The 22,712-nt window shown below is 39.1% G+C and overlaps 1 protein-coding gene across 18 annotated transcripts in view; it reads right to left on the bottom strand.

Annotated features, from left to right (window-relative positions):
* INPP4B (inositol polyphosphate-4-phosphatase type II B) overlaps positions 1-22,712 on the bottom strand; it is a 794,515-nt gene that overhangs the window by 365,559 nt on the left and 406,244 nt on the right. For 17 of the 18 annotated variants that reach the window (XM_070504821.1, XM_070504820.1, XM_070504819.1 and 14 more), the window contains 2 exons: positions 6,347-6,465; positions 4,164-4,280 (listed from right to left, as the gene is read on the bottom strand). In XM_070504821.1, coding sequence (XP_070360922.1) covers positions 4,164-4,280; positions 6,347-6,465 — 236 coding nt within the window. Of the gene's footprint in view, positions 1-4,163; positions 4,281-6,346; positions 6,466-6,617; positions 6,754-22,712 lie in introns of those variants that run through there. The other variant, XM_070504822.1, reaches the window with a different exon arrangement.

Here is a 22,712-nt window from a genome sequence, read left to right on the forward strand (position 1 = left end):
AGATAGAGAAGAAAGCCAGCGCACAGAATTTGTATCTCAATAGCTATAGTTAGACTTTAACTTCTAACATGTCAATGTAGAAAATCAAGCCAAGCCAAAGTACACTAAATGTAAATGGTTTTATTTTCCACAGAAAAACATATAAACTGAACTGGACACTTCTGTCTAGGGAATTGTACTAGAACTAAATTGCCTTGGGCATGTAACACACGCAGGATGCAATAAATTTACATCCAATCTTGATAAGGTCACTTTTTCCGTAAGGTATAAATAGGAGATTGCTAGTAACTGGTAACAGAAACTGTCTTAGGACATATATCCTCACCTGAGAAATGTTCAATGTCTCCTGGACAAGGGACTCTGTCCTGTAAGCTGAACATCTAACAAGCTGGGGCTACAGCAAACACTTATTTACTCTAAGAGTGAAAGGAATGGGGCAACGTGAATACTGCAAAATACATCAGAAATTCAAATTTCTACCATGAGCAAAATCAATCCTGTGACCTAACTATATGTTTGCAGATTAATGGCTGTCCTCAGCTGGGTGTTGAAAGAGCCTTGTTCAGTACCTTCCAAAACACCACTTGCATGGGAAGGAAGAGAAAGAGAGACCAACCTGTTGACGTTCTTTTCCTTCATAGGTTTCTCCTTCCTCTGAGGTTTTTCTGTAATATCTGAAAGACCCAGATTCCCAGCTTATTTCCCTAGGGCTGAAGACTGTAAATGATGTGCTAAAAATACTTTTGTCTATGTTGTTTCAGTTTCTAGGAGTTTTAAAATAGAGCCTACAACCAGCCTATATCCAGAAGATAGCAACTTCCCTGTTAGAACCTGGGCTCGCATATCCTAGCCACAGGATTCAATTTCAAGCATAAAGTCCCCATCAAACAGCTGGATGTTAAAAGAGCCCATTTCTCATTTTCCATGAGGAAAAGAATAAAAAAGTCACTCTAATTCTAAGGATGACCCTGTCACCACTATACCCATCTCCCCACCTGTCAAGTGCTCTCTATCCATCTTCCACAGAGGGAGACTTACTGCAATGAATGGGAAGGATGATGGATGTAGTACAAGGAAACAATAGTCATTGTGAATCAACTGTTGGACTCTTCTCATTCATTACAATGATTAATCGCATTTCTGCTGAAGTGAACAAGTAAGATAATCAAACTTAGGATCAGTTATTTAGAAGAATACAAGAAAAACAAATAGTTGTTAGATAATAGTTGCATAGATGAAAGGTTATCATTTCTCTTTAAAAATATCTAATATTAATATGTTTTTAAATGAATATGAAACAGCAAAGTAACAAATTTGTTTGACTGGTTAACTCCTAGTAATGATAAACTCAATAGGAAAAGATAAGCAAGTTGGTCATCTGACTCAACTACTTAGTATTCATCCAGTAAAGAAGATCTCATTGTCCTGGGTCAGCCTAACATGATCAATGGTTTGCCAGGATCAAACATTCAAACTACTTTTAAATACATGTAAATAATTCATTAATTTTCCAAAACACACAAATATTCATCATCTCATTTCTTAAGCTTTGAAAGTATCATGATCTTAAAATATTTAGGTTGCTAAGTGCTCATAATTATAAATTGTACTTTAAAACCACTTCCTGTTTCCCCCTTCCTCACTCCACTCTGCCCCAAAGAAAAACTTAAGAAATGAGAGAAAAGGTGCCAGGATAAGGACTGTATGTCCACGGGGACTATTAGCATATTAATGAACTGTGTTTCCCTTTACACTTCCATCACCAAGCTAATTGTCAGTTATTTTAAGGAAGAGGTTATGCCTTAATTAACAGCACTTGGTAAATGAAAGCCGGTTGCATTTCTTAAGTATGTTCAAATTTCACAAGTCTTATTTCACAGCAGGAATTCCAGTTCATCCAATACTTTTACGTGATAACACCTCCGATCAAGGAAGAAAGTCATTAAAAGACCCTAAATAATTAGCTTCCAGAATAGAAGCCAACAAGAAGTATAATTAATGAGTAAGCTTATTATTTATCCCTAAAGCATTAACAGATATGCACATTTTAAATGAGGGAGATTGAAAGGGACAGAAACATCTTTGGTACTTAGTATTTCTAACTCTGATATTTCTAAGGACTTAACAAACCCAAGGGTTTGGGGGCAACATTTTCATCTCTGTAGCAGAGTGACCCTTCCATCTTCTGTCCTGTCTATGCCATGGCACTATTGGGAGGATTGAATTTGATCATGTGCTTGGAAGAACATAAAATCCCGTAGTTGCTGCTTTGTTTTCCATCATACTGATCATTTCTCTGCTTTTTTTCTCCTTGGCCCAGTTGTATCACCTCCTCCCACCAGCCTCTCAAACTGTATCTCCCTCATTCCCAACTTTATGATTTTTCCCCCGTTCCCCCCATTTCTCTCTCTCCTATGGCAGAAAAAGGAAGCCTTGCCCAGTGGCTTTGTGCAGTCTATCAAACCTGGTCCCTGATCTCCCAATGCAGTCCACTCCTTTTCCATGTCACCTCAAAAACAGGGAGAATAAAGAGAAAGGAAAAAACAAACTTCCAAGCAAACATTTTTTTAAAGTTGCCAGTTTTAACCCCAATTTTTTGTCTCTTAAAATAGTTTTATCTTCCCCTCTTCTTTAAAGTCAGACATAATCAATGTAGGACAAGTTAAGAAAAAACAAATTAAATATGGAAAAAGATTTTGGTTAATATTCCCTTATTTGACTTTTACCATTTATGAGGGACCGTGAGGCAGTAGTCAAAATGTTAACTGCCATAATAATAGCAGCAATTTACACATATCAATTAATCTGTAACAGTTAGTCTTCTAAATATTTTACATATATTAACTTATTTTATCTTTACAACAACCCCACAAGGTAAACATTACAAACGAAGAAACAGACACCCAGAATTAACTCTCCCAGAGTCACAAAGCTGGTGAGCAGAATAGGAACCAGTCTGCCTTCTAGATAATTGTATTGGACTGCCATAACTGTTCTAGTCTACGTATATGCTGTGCATTTAATTAGGCATTTCTTCTGCAATTTTAAACAAACGAACTTTCCTGGGACTAAGATGAGTAGAAATTCCTCCAACATAGACTATTTTTTCTCTATTAAACATCCCCACCATCTATCTATGTTATATATTTTGTGGTAAAGAATGGAAAGAAGAGAAATAGTCAAGTGGGGCAGAAATGCCTAAGTGAGGGAAGGCAGGGCAGAGTTTAAAGCCGCCTTTCCCCCAGACCTAGACAATGTAGTGTGTGATTCTCCAAGTCCAGCCGCCCCTCTTAGCTTCAACCTGTACTCTCCCAGAACCTACTGCCCCACCTGCCTTCAAAGTATTTCCTAGCTTGAGCTTCACCATTGATCATTAAGACTCCCATAACACCCTGCCTTGAAAACAGACAAAAATTCATGCTAACAGGAGAGATTTAAAGGAGAGGGTTCCCTTTCAACCATCCCGTTCCCCACACCTACCCAATAGCATTCTCTCCTGTCCAAGAATTTTAAGAGTGGCTTCTAGAGATAGTGCCAGGGTACTTAACTGTTTACCCATAAGGTCTCATTCAAGTGGAGGAAAAGTCAGAGCCTGTAGGAAGTGGAAGACTGAAGAATCTCCGACAACAGACCACAGGGACTTTACATGACCTTCACGTAAAGAGGCCAATTCAAGCTTCTGCCTAGTGCTTCCAGTTACCTCCTCTGCTTGCTTTGGTGCCAGGAATAACTTCAGGAAAACAGAGGGAGTTTCTCTCTATACAGTTGTAAAAGAACCAACTGTGAAAGTAGAGTACTTTATCAATCCCCTGTTTTAGAATAATTACAATGCCTAGAAAGTTTTCAAACATTATTTAATCTCTTCCACTTGCATTCTGCTCACAATATTACTCCTTCAGCAACTCTTAAAACAACAAAAATGTAACCCAAAAGTTCAAGCCAGCCTTCTGAAAAAGAGGAAAATCTGTTTTGAAAGCTTTTGCTCCTAACCAATTGCCAATTTGGCACTAGGCCAAATGAATTTGGAAAAAATCCCAGTAAACTATAAACATAAACACAGGACAAACACTTTCTTTGAAAAATGCCAGTTACATTAAAAAACCCAATAGTTTAGAAAAGCATAATTCCCTTTCCCAAAGAAAGAAAGAAGTACAAGTACTTACAGTGTCTTGAGACTTATCCTTGACATCATAGACTGTTAGCTTTATTTTGGTCTCCTCATAGATGGGATAGTCAGATGGGAATGTGACACCAGTCAGAAACAGTGGGTCTCTTGTTCCCTGTGACAGCACAAGCAGACAACTTTGATTCAGTAAGGCAGCAACTGCAGTCGGCAGCACGCAGTGACATATGAGAATGCAGAAAGTGTGCCCGGGTCTGTTTGTTTTTCTAGGAAGTAGTTCTATTAGAAGACAGAGCTGAATTGCCAAGTGATGCTCCTGGGCAACCACTTGGCCCAAGGCCCCAAAGTACTGATAGAGCTGTTGATAGTAAATGGCCCTGCATCGTTGTCAGAGCTGCGAATAGTCTTGAAAAACTCTATTTTCATTATATGCATAGCCCTTCTTTAGACTCAGTTGTCAGTCGATTTAGAATACATTTAATGGATATAACCTGTAATTTATGCAAATAATCTAAGATATTGACTGATTGAATTAAAATGAAGCTATTTTCTCAGAAAGAACCATTTGGTAATCTCATGCTGTCCATTTATTTCCTTTCTATAGTGATTCAACTGAAAGCTATGCTCTGATGGTATCCACTTGTTTTTAGATGTTTAGCTGTGTTTTTTTCTCAGACTGATTTGAAAACTAATGAAAGAAACTAAATATGATGGATTTGGGGCTATGAAATTACTAGCTCAGGATGCAGAGCAGAGGCTATTTCCATGCCTCCAAATTCATTTTTAGAGAGCTGACATCTAATATTAAATTTTATAACTATATTTAAATATATATATTGCCAAATATTATTGAGGCACTTGCTAGAGTGCTGTAAACCATCTGTCTATGGCAGTGTCTGAAAACCTAAGTCGTTCATTTATTCATTCACTCTTTCTTTTTTCACTCACCAAATACTACTTTTGGTTACACTCTGTGTTAGACAGTGAATAAAACAGCCAAAAAGTTACATATGTTCAAATATAAAATTTTGAAACGTCTGAAAATAAATACTTTCTTTTAAATTAAGACAATATTTAAAAAAATAATTAAGTTGGAATAATACCTGAAAATGTTTTCCATATAAATGAACAATTTTACAATCATAGTCAAGTTTTCTTTACATGAATAAGACTATTCTTGTTAATTCGACTACAGCATTAACTGCAAATTATACCAACATTGGAACCTCAAGTTCCAAAAGGGCAGTTTCAAGGCTATATGTAGGATCTGGGTCAGTCCCATTAAAGAAATGAGTCAAGTTTAGTCTGAATCATTTCTTCCATCAACCCGGCGTGAAGGGGCCAGTCAGCACTGAGCAAGCCAGGCCTGGGGTAGGCTACTCAGTTTCTGGCAGAGAAACTCCTCATTCAAAACAGACAGGGCTCACAAGTCTAAGAAAAGCATGCAGAGGTAAGGAGTTTAGAATACACTTTCGTTAGTCCCAGATGCTCAAATAAATATCTCTCATTCACTAAGGTTGTGAAACGTGTGATGAGAACAAAATAATCAAAAGGGAAACACTTCCTCTTTTGAATCTGATCCAACACCATAACAAGTTTCCACCTGACACATTTTGAATATTATATTATTAACAATAAATGTAAATAGGAAATCTCTCATCTAATGAGTAATATTTACACATTTTTCCTAGAAGCATTAGTTTCTCAAATTAATCATCTACTTTTCTTTGAAAAAAATCATACTTTAAAAAAAGAAACCAACAGCAGAGAATATAAAGTTTCCACAGACAGACTGAAGAATACAAGAAAAAGTGAAAAGGGCAAAAATACTTAGTGGGTTTAAAACTTTGCTCGGTAACTTTATGACTTTCTTCTTTTCCCAAAAATAAATATTCATTCCATTTAAGCTAAAAATATTCGGGTTTTTTTTTTTTTCTCTATTTGGTGCTCTATTAGAGGATTCAACGTAGAAATTTTTTTATTTACTAAGGAAAAATACGATCGTTTATGAAAAAGGCACGTTCTTCCTCCGTTTGTTTATTCTGGTAAGTTACCAACGCATGCTTAATAACCTCAGGTATGCTTTCCCAAATGACAGAGGACAGTAACAGCGTAGCTACAGGGCATGAACTAACTTATTTTAGCTGTTTGCTCAGATCCAGAGAGAGATTGAGAGAGACAGAGCGCGAGCGTGAGAGTAACGCAGGCAGATGGCATGCTCACCTCCACAATTTCCGTGCTCGAGTATCTTGTCAGACTCTGCTCCGCGGGGTGGATTACTGAGATCTGCACCAGAGTATTCAGCTTCCGATCACGGACGGGAGCCACAAGATCCTTGCATGCTGGCAGTGACAGAGGAAAGAGAAAGAAAAGAAACTAACACCATATCTCGGAGAAAACTTCTGTCCCGGGCTGGAAGTAAACTTCGCTACGGTGCTGAATGAAATCTCCTGGGACACTGGCTGATTGTACAGAGGAAGTCCCTTGGAAGTACCTTACAGAATAGGAAGTCACGTGCTGTGGAGCTGAATTGAGAGTTCATTTCCACTGACCACATTTGCAGCTCTTGTAAGTCTCGACTGCCTTGGGATCACAGCTCCGATGCATGACTGCACACACCGCTGAGGGACTTGAGTGACTGTAATTAGTCTCCTAGACTGACTAAATTGATTTGGGCCATATCCGGGAAACTTTACACTCTCTTCCTTATTGACACTGGCTGGATTGGTTCAAAGGTTCGAATGTACACTTGGTCCTTACCTATGTCTTCTCTACAGCTGACCTCTTTCGGTCATTACCCAGGAACAGAAACTGGAAAGAGGGGCTATCCTACCACACAGCACACAAGCCACAAGGGAGGGGCAGAGGACGTGTTAAAAACACCCTCTATCTGGGATTCCAGCCAAGTCTGGGAGGGAGAAATATAGAATCAGGATGGGTTAATTTTTGCCCAGGGGCCACAAATGTAAGAAATTTCCCTTGAGACACCAGGCTCATATTACAGACTCTCACCACCATACCATATTTCCTTGAGTATTTTCTCCTCCCACATATCGTTTCCCCCATTTAGGGAAGAAAAACCCAGAAAAATATTCTTTTTCAGCAAGTCCAACATCTCCTCTCACTATGCTTTCTCCCCTGGCTTTGAAATAGTAATTTTACTACCTGCAGTTGGAGTGCTAAGTATGATGCAGTGTCCTCACCAGCGGGGGGGTTCAAATTCAGCTCAGCTGTTGGCCTGAGGCAGGCAGGAGCTGTGATGGGGGAACTGAGAAGTGGCCCTGGGTCCTGGATTCGTGGTGAGAGTGTGCTGGGCTCTATACAATCCCTACCCCAAACTTCTAACCAGTGAGGGAAGGGAGAGAAGGACCAGAGTATTTAAGTTACGCTGTGGTACTGCAGTCATTTACAGGAGCCCCTCCACTGGGATGGAGGTACTACGGCTTAAATCTGAAACTTGAAAGCAAAGGAAATTATAAATGTAATTATCACCTCTCAGTCGCTTGCAGATCATCTCACTTATAGAGGAAAAAGCAGGGGCTTTGGAATGAAACAGGCCTGGTGTTTGTCCAGCTCTCCTAGCTAAGCAATGCTGGGCAAATTATTTAACTTCTTGCCAGACTTTGAGATCCTTTTACTCCTGTCTGGTATTTTGTCATAATTTTTCCTTATTGAAACCACATGTCTCTAGCAATACAGGAGGGCTTAAGAAAGCATGTGTAGAAAAAAGAATAGCTAGAGTTTATTTAGCCCTCACTATTTTTGAGGAATTTTGCTAATTATCTCTTTATTTCTCAAAACAGTGCTTTGAATTATTATTTCAGTTTTACATATTAAGAACAAGAATATGAGTGCTCACATTTGCATTACTAGAAATCTCTGGCAGTTTCCTTAATGTCCCACCCATCAGCCCCATTTCTTTTCTTGACTACCGAATTCCTCTCTGCACAATGCCACCTCTCTTTGGAAGACCCACTCCCTTGATTCTTTCTTGTCTAACCTAAGAGATCTACAGTTTTAGAAAATACTGATGTGAGGTTTCAATAATGTCAACATATTGCCGGAAGGAAAAAAAAAAACAACTAGATTTAAACTTGACTCTTCTTCGGTGGTTATTTTGATCATTTCCTCTACTTGCCTTATGAATGTGTTTAATTTTACCACTCATTCTCTTGGTTTTCTGCTCACAGTACAGCACTCTCTCCACTTACTAACATATATCTGTCCTTGGATTTTAAAGCTGGAGTCACCTTGTTTCAAATACATGCATCTTGCCCACTCTCTGCCTGTAGTCTCTACCATATGATCTTACGACACTTTTGCTCAAATAAGACACTCCTTTTCTGATTTCTTATCAGGCTTGGTTGTGGGCTGTGGTTAGTTCTCAGAAGCGAGCAGCTGTTCTCCATTTTATCAGAGAAACTCTCAGACTCACTCTTGAGAAAAACAGAGAAAATCTCCATTAAACTGAAATGTTCTGTCCAACTCAATTTGCAGATCCCCTGATAGTGATGAAGTAAAACAATAATAATAACATTTTGTATTTCTTTATATTCTATAGCGCTAAAACCAGGCAAAGAAAATAAGTCACATCTTGGGCTGCACATATCTCTTTTCTTCCCAATAGCCCAGAGCATTTACTGTTCCCCAAGGCTTATACAGCAAGATGTCATGGAAAGATCCTGAAATCAGTCAGAATTCCTGAGCTGTAGTCCCAGATTCCTTGTTTTCTACTTATGTGACGTTAGGTCACAAAAGCTTAGATACTCAATTTCCTCACCTGTCTACCTATTTCTCAGGGTTGAGTTGAGAAAGAAACTAGGCCGTTTACGAATGGACTTTTCTATGCAAAAATAAAGTTTACTAATATCATTATACTAATATTTACCAATATTACTACCAACATTTGCCAATATTTGGTGTTTTGTTATTTTGTAAAATGGATTTATTGACTTAGTCATATCCAGACAGCTCCTTAAAAGTTGTTACCAAGTCCAGTATTTCTTTGTAAATACCAAGCCAGTGTATGAGTCATTGCATTTCATAAAGTGAAACCTATGCACACGTTAGGTGTATAGGAGGGTGATGAACGATGAGTGATTGGATTGCTTCATGGAGCTATTACTCATTTGATCGCTATAAAGCTTAACCGGCATTGGAATAATTCAGTAGCCAATTGAGAAGCCTTAAAAACGTGTTTTCAAAAAGTGTTATATCAGTCTTCCAGACGTACTTACCATTGCCTACTACCCAAACAAAACTCTAGTCTAGGAGTGGCCTGCATAAACGGCCTTCCTCAACTCACAAGACTAAAAGAATGTTTTGGGGTTTTGCTTCACTTGTTTCGTCTCATCTTTTTAAGACTCAAGTCAAATGAGGAGTAACAAATAAATGCCTCTCTGCAATCATTCACTCATCAGTAGATTTTTACTTTTATTTCTGCCTTTTTACTGGCTTCTCTTTGGACTGAGCTATTTAAAAGTATGCGCAGAGCCCAGAGGAGTTTAATTATACAAGATGTTGATAGGTTGGGATTCAAATGTGCTTGTGTCCACTGAATTGACTAATTTTTACTGAAAAGAAAAAATAACAATATAGAATAATTTTTTTTAAAAAACTATAATTTGAAACTTTTCTTTAGAAAAAATAAGAGCTACGAGTGACTATTTTTCCTGTTAACTTTGCTACAGTAAATAACAACCTGAGGGCTCATTTTCTCTTGCCAGCTGTGCCTGAGATGCCTACAGGCGCCCACAGCTCACATTTGTACAGGAGCCAGACAGCTCTCACTCTAGTAGAGGAAAATCCCCAGTAGAAGTGTAATGACAAAAATAAATGGAGCTTCAGTAAGTCAGGGGAGGGGAAGGCACTGAGCAAACTGGAAAGCCTATGCTGCATCAAAAGAGGGACCTCATTTCAGACTCACTGCTTGAGGAAATGAAAGCCCTCTGTGGCTTGATTTTAGGATTTGTCCAAAGCTTGCAATCCCAGTTACTGTGTAGGCTAAAGCTGTAAGAGTCACACAAAATATATCTGTAACTGGATTTGACCTAATGACCAGAAGTTGCCCACCTCTGCTCTAGATGCTTAAAACTACTACTTAGATTCTTAGGAAGAGAGCACAGATCATTTTTGGCTCCTGTAGTTCCAATATTTGAAAGACCCGAAGCTAAAGGGCAGGTATCTTCAGAGTTCTTGTTGAGTTAAATATTCCATCTACCCCAAAATACTTTTTTTTAATAAAATATCAGTTTTCACTTCATTCAACCATCATTTCTAAATCATGTCAAGTCTACTGAGTCCGTGGAACCTTTCCATTACTCTAGCCAACTTTGGCTGGGATCCTAAAAATGTCTCTTAACTCTTCTATCAGAGAGCTCAGTCCCAGCAAGAATCAATTTGAAATAGAACACAGCTATTGGTTCAGGTGCCTTTGAATTCAGCAGCACTGGCCGAATCCTGTTCTAAGATCCGTATTGGATAGAGAGCACACAAATAAGCAGAGGGGTCTGCCAAGGGCAATGGCATGAGCCACCAGGGCAGTGTGAGCTCATGGTTGAATCCAAGCAACTGTCTCTTTCCCTTTCAGAATGCTTTCTTCCGTAAGTCAGGTCATTTTTCTTGCCTCATCCTATTTCATCTCTCTTCTCGCCATTCTGGGCTGGTGGCATCTAACAAAGTTTATCCTCTTTCCTCCGGAACAAAGCAATGGCCACAAGCAGAGGAGGTAGGGGTGGGGGACTTTCCACATTTCTACACTTCTCTTCTTAAATTAGCCAAAGGAAAGTTAAGCTTAGAGGAGAAACCACACAGCGTAGCATATAGAGGATAAAGAAATGTGGTTTTTCTTTCTCTTGAGATAAAACTATTTGAAACCAGGATCTAACCTAAGGAGCTATGTGACTTTGGATAAATTACTCTATCTCTTTCAGCCTCTATTTTCTTATTTGTAAAATGGAAATAAAAGGACAAATTTCATAGACTTGTTATAAATATTATATGAAGTAATGTATATAGAATGCTAGGCACATAATAGGTCCTTCATTTATTATTATTAAGATTAATATGAATGTACTTATGCATTAACACAAAAATGGATTTTATCCATCTAATATTCTTACAGTAATTAAATGCTCAAGATGCTCCAGGTTGCTCCTGATTTTGTGTAACTTTATTCTTTTTCAATAAAAGCACTTTATTAAATATATAACTGCGATTTTTAGGGACTTTCTTGCTTTCATATAGACAAATAAAAAAAATTTTAAACCCTGTACTGGTTTGTTTGCTAATTTCAGAAATCATAGGTATCATTAATATATTGCCTTCTGTGAAACCAGATGTGCACACTGAGACTTGTTAATTTCACCTCTGACTGGGCACTTCCAAATGAGAAGCCAAAAATAGCAGAAAGCTTCCTTCCTTTTTTTTTTTTTTTGAGGAAGATTAGTCCTGAGCTAACTGCTGCCAATCCTCCTCTTTTTGCTGAGGCAGACTGGCCCTGAGCTAACATCCATGCCCATCTTCCTCTACTTTATATATGGGATGCCTCATGGCTTGCCAAGCAGTGCCATGTCCGCACCCGGGATCCTAACCAGTGAACCCTGGGCTGCTGAGAAGCAGAACGTGGGAACTTAACCGCTGCGCCACCAGGGCGGTCCCAGAAAGCTTTATTTTCTGACTGTCCTCAGATGTACTACAGGTAAAAGGTCAACTCACCATCCAAGTGGGAGTTTAACTGAAAAGTTAGTGTTCCTTTACTTAGAGAGTGATGGCCCATAGGAAAGTATTATCTTAATAACTGAGATGGCCCAAGGGGTCCTGGAGAGACTCACTCCTCTCATCTGTACATTCTTTCATTAAAAAGGAAGGCTGTGAAGACTAATAAAGCTTCTTTTTCTTGCAATTAAAAATGAATGCTACAGCTAGGACCCCACATAGCCCAGTGGAATCATACCCTCTCCTCTGATGAAAGATCACCTCTTGTACCCTCTACAGACTCTTCTTAGGAAAAACAGAAGAGAGAAATTCATGCCCTTCAAGGGCAAAAAAGGCCAGGGTACAGGAGACAGGGTCATCTTGAAGAGAAAAGTGGCCTTATACAAACAGGAATTTAGGGAATAACCATCTAGCTTCCAGGCTCCTCCAGAGCACCATTCTTATCTTACTACCGCTAAGAGAATCAGCCGCTTCCCTAGGGTTATGCGTAAGACTCTTGCAGCCTAGAATGCAGTTTTTTTATCCACTTCTCAGATTCTTAAGGTTTGGTCAGGTTTCTCAAAAATGTCACATATATATCCTTGCTCCTTGTACTACAGAAAATTAGATGCCACTAATCAACGGATATGCCAATTTAGGTTATGTTTCCAGTGCAATAAATTACTGGACTCCTTTACACAGTTTCACAGTTACCATTTTATACCAGTGATTACATCTAGATTAAATCAATTTACATCATACATTAAAAGATATATGTAACACTTAAAAAGCCTAATAGCCCCTCTCTCTCATTACTTTGCCAGTATAATATGCTTTCCTATTTTTAGTTTCTTCTGCCTTTCTGTTCTTTATACTTCCTTTCTTTCAGGAATTTTAAGATAGCAATTTTCTGAAGCCTAGGCTGCTAACCTCTACAGTTCAGATCTCCTGAGTAGATTCAGAAGACAATACTGCCTCATTCCCAGGGCACTGCATCCCCTGATAATTCAGCTGTGTGTAGTACAATAGCCGAATGCACAGCGTCCTTGCCTCATACTAATATCCACAGAATGAGAATTTCCTAAGTAGCTGGGAGCACTCTATTCACTTATGAATATTTTCTTAAGGCTATTTCTTAGAAAAATGTGTCTCTATATCATTTCGACCTGATGTAGGGCCATTAATATATATCCTTCCGTGTTCATTCTGTCTTCTCGCGATAATCTTTGAGTCTCGAATTCACTGAGTCTAGCATCACATCTTGCCCTCCCTGTTCATTTAGCTTATTTTCAACTGATAGAGCCACTTTCTGTAATTTTTCTCACTTGGTATTATTTCTTTGTGTTCTCTTCTCTGCTCTCTCAGATGTCCTCTCTGACATATGTTTCTCTCATCGCTCTGAAAGATGAGGTCATCAAAGTCATCACTTGTAAATTTATAAGACTTGGGACTAGTGAGGTCAGGAATACATTTCTCTTAGCAAACCATAGCTTCTCCCTCTAGTTAAGTAACCATTTTTTAAAGCTTTGTAGAAATAAAACAAAAACGCGTTATTTTCCCCTTAACTGTGCTGTGGGAGATTTTAATTAGCACATAGTTCCCTAAAGAGTATGTAACTATGCATATGTGCCAACATAAGCAATATTTGTTGGAAAAAATAAAAAAATGTATAAAAGTTGGTGTGTAAAACTGATTAGAAAATTTGAAATTATTTTTTATTTCTCCTTTTTTTTCTTTGTCTTTTAAGGCACTGAGTTCAAAATATTAATGTTTCAAGTTCAAACTTAGGGTCTTACTTTTCAAGGATAAGTATACCCACAACTTGAACCAACAGTATTAATTGTAGGTTTCTAGAAAGTCAGGGGGTAAAAAGCAATTCAGTGTTTAAGGTTGAAAGATAAGAAATCACCCAAGGGGCCGGCCTGGTGGCGCAGCGGTTAAGTGCGCACATTCCACTTCAGCGGCCTGGGGTTTGCTGGTTCAGATCCCAGGGGCAGACATGGCACCACTTGTCAAGCCATGCTGTGCCAGGCATCCCACACATAAAGTAGAGGAAGATGGGCACGGATGTGAGTTCAGGGCCAGTCTTCCACAGCAAAAAGAGGAGGATTGGCAGCAGATGTTAGCTCAGGGCTAATCTTCCTCAAAAAAGAAAAAAAGAAATCAACCCAAGGAATCGATACACATACACACACAAACTAAACGAACCAACCAACCAACAAATAAACAAAGACGCTGAATGAAAGAATTTCTTAAATATTCTGAAATAATCCTAGATTTTTTGCTCCTATACTACAACAATAAAATGTGAATATCGTACAAATGTTAAGGTTGTTCTCCTTAAGACAGTAAATAAAGTATGCAAAAAAGATGGGGAACATGGGGGTGGGGGTCAGGAGGCACAATTTACTACATACTCACCACGTGCCAGGTGGCATTAGGCTTAAACTTTTCATGTGTTAGCTCATTCCCAGAGCAATAATGGCCTATTGCTACCTCAGAGTTCTATTAGTGCCATATCCATATTTTTTACTAATCAGTCAGTCAGATTTGTAGATCACAACATATGGCTCAAGCAGGAAGACTATTTTTTATTTATTTTGTACCAATAGCTCAGAATTCAGCAGTCTGAGTTGATTTTTTGACAATAATGTCATTCTTCTCCGTCTGGCCCTCTGCATGTTCAATGGTGATTTAGCTTTCTAATGAGAATTTAAAGACTCAACACTCTGATAATAGAATCCAAGTAAAGCTTGAGGAAAGGATGAGACTAATGCCACAGGGAGGAAGCAGATGACAGAGTTATTGAGGAACATGGGTATTAATTTACAAGAGGGAATTTAAGAGACTCTGTTATAGAAACATTGCTTTAGAATTCTTGCTACATTGAGATCTGAGCACCAGGGCTCCTAAATTTCATTATAACTGGATTCACTTATAAGTTATATTGATTTCCTTGATATAAAAGGCTAGATTCAGCTTGTTGAGCAATAGTTCCTGAAATAAAATTTGTGACTTTTTTCCCCCATTACAGAACAATATAAAAACACGCAACCATAATTTATGTGTCTCTGTGTGTACGTGAAATAAAAAACATATTGCCTTTTAAAAGAAAAAAAAAATGACTGGGAAGATGAAATTCCCTTCTTTAGTTGGGAACATCATACACACTAAAATAAACAAGCCACTCAGTACCCGTTCTCAATTTAAGTATCATTGAAGAATCCAGAGAGAAAAAAAGAACCTCTGCCTGGAACAATGGTGCTCTCGGGGAAACGCTCTTTGATTGTCTGTGCTCTGGAGCAGTGAACATGCCAGCTGTACAGCAGACAGCATATTTACATATGAAAAGAACAAATTTGGTTCAAATCACTGTTGTCATACCAGAAGACTCGCATTCTCCAGCTTGTCCCCTACTCCCTCAGCTTCTCTCATGTCAATCCTCAGAAAATTCTATTTTGTCTTGTTTTCACGAATATTACCCAGGTGACTGAGACTCCCTCCTCAAACAATTGGATTAAAAACAAGCCTATGCCCGCATCTCTTCTGGTTTTGATATCCCACGCTACGTGCTGTAAACACACACTGGTCTGGCATCAGCATCTAATGTTGCAGACAGACTTGGCTCTTTACGTGCATACTCCAAATCCACGATCCACTTTAGAAACAACAAGTGCTTGCTGTTTTCTGCTGCTCTTTTCAGCAGGAACATATGTGCTGCTTAAGAAAAGATGAAAATGTTATTCCAAGAATGGAGGCAGGTCCCTCTGAATGCTAAAAGAAATATTGTGAGTCAGTTAATGGAAATCTGTAGTGTTAGAACTAGAATCACAGAAGTAAGAGGAAGAAACAGGGAACAACCTTAAGCCTTTTACTCACCCAGAGGCCAAAGATGACAACGTTTTTCCAGAACTACCAGTTTGACATGGAAGCCAATAGAATTCCCATTCAGGACAAGCATAGAGCCCTCAGTGGATCGAGTAATGCGTGTGGCTTAGTGGGGAGAGGCTGCTTGCCTGATTTACTTCTGAACCAAAAGATGAGGCCAGCATGGTTAGTAGAGACAGTGAAGTTACAGGAGGGGGGCAGGAAAGGCAGGGCCTGAGCTACGAAAGGTGGATGGCTAAGAGAAGTGTGCTCAAAGTTTCTAAACTCCAACTGAGGACACAGAATGATGTCTTGGAGGTATTTGGGGGTCTTTAAGGAAAAGTAAAGGAAATAGGTGGCTGGCCTGTTGCCTTCAGGGGTTGACAGTCTCCTGAGGGATTCTGAGGTCCACATGTCTGGGCAGGAAGCAGCACGCAGTCTGAAAAGCAGTTGTTCTATCTGGATGATTTCACACGCAACACATTGACTCATGGTCTAGGTTTCACCAAATCTTGAATGAGGCAATTTTTAGACATGCTTTCCCAAACGAAAATGTTTTAGAAGAATTACATTGTATGTATTGCACTTAAGGGCTTAAATTTTAGAATGTAGTGCTTAAATTAAGGTGACTTTAAAAATTTTAGTAATTTTTTTTTCCTATAAATGTATTAGGCTTGGTAGTTATATGCAGTATTAACAGTGTTTTTTATGAAATGGCTGTCCTTATAATGCCAAATATTTTACAAGTAGATTAAAAGTGTTAAAGTCATACACAGATAGATTAGGAAATAAGGGGAGGAAAGGGAAGAATGGGAGGATAGATAGTCTGGGGGAATAATTAACCTATCATTTTATTGTCTCCATCTAGAACATCCTTTGGGAGAGGACAAGTTTTGAAGAGCTTGAAAAAGATAACCCCCCATTTCTCTTGAATCTCTTGAGTCAATCATATGCATGATTTTACTGCAGACAAAAGAAAAATCTCAATGTGCCTGTTAAACATAGGGCTTTACGGGTGTCAATTCTTCCATCATAAGATGGTTGACTCACAGGAAATAAAACAAGGTTGGTACAGATAAGCTAAAGCTAGAAATGACTAGTGATCCAGGAGACATGAAACAAGAGGAGGAAGACGGGTGAGTCTGTAGGTGAGAAAGCACATGTATGCTAGCTTGAGGGCAGAAAGGGTCTAATTATTAAGAGCAAAATCCACAAGTTCAACACTATGTGGAAACAACAGATCTGATGACCTGAATGTGGGAGAGACTGGTTCTAAGAGAACCAGTTTGAAGGAAACAAGAAGCATACATCTCAGAATATTTGGGATCTCCAAGGAGAATAGTTCAAGCCTAAAGCTCAGCAGAGCACCTGCTAGCTGAATGTAGAATGCTTCAGAGCCCTAGCTACACAGGAAGTTTCAGAACCAAAGAGAAGTAGTTTACACTACCCAAATTCAAATTAAAGAAAAACCACCTTCTCAGCTCTTCCAGGACACGTGGTAGACTAGATAAGATAAGAATACAAGACACTTTCTGTTTGAAGGTCTCCTTGGCAGTTCTTACTTGCTCTGTGTAGTAAACAGCCAAAGGTTCAGGTCATAGATTCCAGTCCTGAGTGACTTTGGATTTGTTATGGAGCCTCAGTATCCTCATCTGGATAATTATAATTATTCTCACTGAGTGCGTGTAAAGATTCAATTAAATATGAAAAAAAGAGTTGTTAAATCCCTAATCATGTATTAATAATGCATTTCTCACATTCATATGTATCAGCTCAAACACCCTGTAAAACAGGAATTATTATCCACCACGTACAGATAAGGAATCAGAGTTTCAGAGAGAGTAAGGGATTAATCCCAGATAATTGTTAAAATAATACCATTAAGCAAACACTTACACACCTAGCACCATTCTTGGTGCTTTTAAGTACACTACCTCATTTAGTCCACAAAACAACCCAGTAAAGATGAGTTGTTCCAAGTCATGCAGGTAGCCAGTAGCAGAATCAGGATTCATACATTCCCAGGATGGCAGTCCAGCCCATGCTCTCAAACACTGCCCTTGTATGGCCTTCCCTCAGTGTTGTTACATGTTGTAAGCTGAAACTGAAGCTCAAATCTCTGGACTCCAGCCTATTTCCACTATTTTAGTTGCCTGTTACGCTTGTTATTTATATATGTATGTTCTTAAGAGCATCTGTGGAAGAAGATCACTTGCTCCCTGAGGCTGCCATAATACAAGAATTCCAAAATTACTTTGTGAAGAATTTTGGGCATCAAATTCTATGCAGGTAGGCAATCATCAGCTGCATAGTCCAATTCTAGAGCCCAACTTTTTCAGCTCAGCCTGTGACTGATTGTTCTTGTAAATTCTCTCTAGAAGAACCCTAAGGCCAGTAAAACTGTATCCTTTCTAAATATAATTAGCTAACAACAAAATATCAATGATTAAATAATGGTATTCATTGAGAATTTTAAAATGAATTACTCTTTTCAAATAATTGTGTGAGTAAAAATTATAAGACATTTCAAGGGTATACATAAATATATACATTTATTTATTTTATGACGAAATTTGTGAGGAAAAAGCAATGACATTCGTGCATGCATCCACTCCATGGATATTTACTGAATGTCTAAATGTGTCCAGCATGATTCTAGGTGACAGTTTCATAGCAGTGAACAAGAAAGCAAGTTTCTTATTTTATAGAGCTTATAGTCTTGTGGGACACGAACTTAAACAAAAATAATTTAGTGAGCATTCTAAACAGGGTGATTAAATTGAGAGTGTTGGGAGACCAGCCCCGTGGCCCAGTGGTTAAGTTTGTGTGCTCCACTTCTGTGTCTCTTCTTTTCATGGATTCAAATCCTGAGCGTGGGTCTACACACTGCTCATCAAGCCATGCTGTGGTGGTGGCCCACATGTAAAATAGAGAAAGATTGGCAGCACATGTTAGCTCAGAGCCAATTTTCCTCACCAAAAAAACCCAACAACAACAAAAAATTGAGGATGTTGGGGGAAAGTGGATCAGGAAAAGCTTCTCTAATGAGGTGACGTTTGAGCTGTGACCTAAAGCATACCAAGGAGCCAGTGGAGGGGGAACAACAAATGCAAAGGCTCAAATGTTTGGCCTGTGTAAGAAGCAAAAAGAAGACCAACAAGGTTGATGCAGAGTAAGCTGGCAGTTTAGCACAGATAAGGTGAGAATGGCCTGCTCCTGAAGACCCTTGTAGGATGTGGTAATATATTTCAATTTTATTCAAAGTGAAGTGGAAGCCACTGGAGGATTTTAAGCGGGGAGTGAAGAAATCACATTTATATTTTTAAAACAATTATTTTGGCTCTTCCATTAGGAAGGGACTGTGCAGGGACAAGAGCAGATGCAAGCAGACCCATGAGGACTTCCCTGACTGGCCCAGTGAGAGCTGATAGTGGCTTAGAATTGAACGACAGTGGTGGCAAAGGAGAGAGGTGGTTAAATTCAGAATATATTTTCAACATAGTACTTACAGGATTTAAGGATGATTTGATGTGAGGTTATGGAAAAAGAAGAATCAAGAAAGAATTATAGTTTGGTGACTTGAGTAACTGAATGGATGGTGGTATATTTTATGGGCATGGACATCATGGGGGAAGAAAATGTTTTGGGGGACAGGAATGGGAATCAAGAAACCAAGTGTTAGCTCTCTTAAGTTTAAAATATCTCCTAGACAAACAAGTGGAGATATCGACTAGCCAGTTGAAGATGGGAGCACCTGAAAAAATGAGGGCAAGAGTTACAAATTTTGGAAACAAAAGCCCATAAATCTTATGTAAAGCCATGGGCTTTGGAATCACTTAGAGTGAGAGGGTGTTAAAGTTTTGTGAGTATTGGGATAAAACTGGTATTCTGAATTTGGACAAGTTCTTACCCGGGAATACCTTTCTTGCTGCAACTGACTTCTGCCACCTTACCACTGCAGCTAAGAGCCAAGAGCGATCTCTTTGTCATTGGTAAAGAGGAGGTGATGTAGGAATAAGAGGCAGAGTGGTTGAAAAGCTTTGGGCTGCAGACAAGTCACCTAGTCCCTCTGAGAGTCAGCCTCTTCCATGGTAAAACAGAGAGTACTACTATTGCCAACTATAAAAGGTCAAAGCTCAAGTAAGAAGCATCTGGGAAAAGACTGTTTTGTATAAGGGAAATGTAAAGGGACTCTTCTTTAATCCTGCATTCAACTCTACTAGGGCTCTTCTCTTCCCCATGGCATGGTTCCCACGTGGCCTAGGATACATTTGGATGCCATCTGCTTGACAAAAAGGCTCACTGACAAATTTCAGCCACACAGGCAGCAGCATGAGGGGATCTTGCTCCCTCATAACCTTAGTGGCTTTCAACTTTACACAAAACAAAATCACTGAATGAACACAAGGCCCTAGGCAGGCCTGATTCCTCAATTACACATAAGTAGCAACAGATGCTGCAAAGGTAGACCTGTTCCAGTGGCCAGCCGCTCTCAGTAATGAGACAACGGAGGGAAGAAAGTAATGAGGTAAATCACACAGAAAGAGAAACTGGATGGGGCTGTTGATCTTGGATAAAAAACACAAATAGAGTAGAAAGTGAATATTTTTTTACAAACCTCTAATTTAACAAATAATTTACTAAACCTACGTGGAACAATCAATTTAGGCCTGTGAAATTAAATCTGGTCAAAGATCTCCCTTAATTAAAAGCTCGTATAGTATCTTACCCAGAAAGAAATGTGACGGGAAGAATATACATAATTTATCACAACAAAATTCAGTAGTTAAACGATACAGTCGTGGCAAGAGGAAGTGGGAAAAAGAGAGCTTTGATCTCTCATATACTTTTCGTTTATTAACTGTGTCATGTATCTCAACCTCCTGAGAGTGCCAAGCTGGAATTTAGACCAATGTCAATAAGAACAGGCCCCATTCCAACTGCAGCACACATTAAATCTTGAGTTGCCAGAAACCACTACCCACAAGACAGACCTGTTAAGAAGCTCTAATTGGTTCATTTTCTCTTCTTTTAATTAAATCTCTATTTCAGCAGTACAAAAACAATATGCAGGTCTTACATAACTTTTTATTGTCTTCCCTTTCCCAATCCTGTATATGCTTCTACTTCCTAACCTTACTTGAGCAAGTAACTCAATTCATCTCTGAAACATGAATAGTGGCAAGCACCTAGAGGGCCTGTTGTAGCAGCAGAGATAAAATGTGAAAAGGCTACAGCCTAACAGAAGGAGTTCAGTAAGGGATAGCAATTATCACACACAAAAATGCAGTGCTAAGACCTCTGTTCAAGGAAGTCCTCACTGAGTGTGATAAAGTGATTCACCCAAGGTCATATCCAAAAGCATTTGTTACATATCAGTTTAAGTGCTTTGTATATGTTAAATCATTTAATCCTAATAAGAACCTTACAAGGTAGATACTGATATCCTTCCCATTTCACAGAGAAGAAAACAGAGATTCGCAGACATTGTGTAATTTTTCTAAGGCCACATGGCTAGGTAGTAACAAAGAAAGGATTCAAACGCTGGTAGTTGGCTTCACACTCCCATCTCTCTGCTGGTAAGCTATGTTGCTGCCCCATTCAGCTTATAGACTAAAATCTGAGCCTGAAATGCAAATCCACTTCTATTAGTTGTGTATTGTTTTTGCTGTGTTGTTGATAGATGGTTGTTCTGAAAAATATTTCCTCAAAAGTCTTGCTAGTTACCCGATGCTGTCAAAATTGAGAGAGCTCAAAGACACATCGAGAAGATTCTTGTGTATGCAAACTCTGCATGGGTAGGCAATTGTCAGGGTCACAGCATGGCTACAGGGTCTGCTGTGACAGGCTCAGCCTGGCCTGTGCCTTCTCTGAGTTTCAGGTAGCATAGCCCCCAAGCCAGTAAGATTCAATTCTTCCTGATACCTCATTGCTTGGCAACCCCAGGAGCTTCCCAGGTGTAATCTGAAACTGGCCCCCATATGAGAAGGGCAGGGAGAGACTGAAGAAAGACACAGAACACTCCAGAATGGTGGGTGGCTGGTTTACTAGGCAAGGAAACTTCCTTAGGAGGCTTGGGAAGCTGCAAAACCAGTAGATCTCCACACCTGCCCACCAAATCTTAAAACTTTATATAGATGCATTAACTGGATTCAGTCACATAAACCATCCAGATAGTCTCAATACTACATTTCTATCTCAAGGCTGCATCCTTAGGGCAGCTTCTGGGAACAGGGAAGGCAAACGGAATGCACATTCCAAGGACAGGGGAGGGAGTGGGGAGCCTCCAATTGCCCAGCTCCAGCTTGCAGATCAACCAGGGTGACGTCTTCTCAATGACCTCCCTCAACACACCTACATATAATTTGCTACCAACAGAACAATGTTTAAAGACTTGTGTTCACTTAGAATTTTAAAACAAGTCCCTAATACACGTGCAACAATTGTAAAATATTGCAAGGGGATTTCTAGAGCCTTAATTTGTTTTTAGAGTGGGATTGTAAGTAATAAAGAGGAAAATGTAAATGAGCATTAAATTCATTACCTTGGAAAATGAGCTTCAGGATTTTGTTTCATATATTTTGCTACTTTTTTGCCTGAAATGTTTTCTGTGTTCCTTCTAAACCAACTGAAATCCTGCTCATCCTTCCAAGTGCTACTCCACAAAGATGCTGTTTCTGATACCATAGTTACATTTAATGACTGATTTTCAGTACTTCCATAGTTTTTGGCTTATGCCTTTATTTGCCCTTATCACAATCTGCCGGGCATTATAGATGTTCGTCTCCACCACCTCCTGGAAATTCTTAGGAAGAAGAAATCAGTAAGGACGGGGTACAGCCTGATGGTTGGAAGGAGGAGCTTCAGAATCAGACAAATCTAACTTGGATTCTGATTCTGTTACTCAACTTCCACAAGATCTTTGGAAAGCTGACCACGGAGAATCTTAGATTTTTCATCTCTTGAGTGAAGGTAATATGGGACAGTATGCTCTGTACTCTGACTCCTGGGTTCAAATCTTGGGCTA

Source organism: Equus asinus, chromosome 3, assembly GCF_041296235.1.
Source record: "Equus asinus isolate D_3611 breed Donkey chromosome 3, EquAss-T2T_v2, whole genome shotgun sequence".
Lineage (NCBI taxonomy): Eukaryota > Metazoa > Chordata > Mammalia > Perissodactyla > Equidae > Equus > Equus asinus.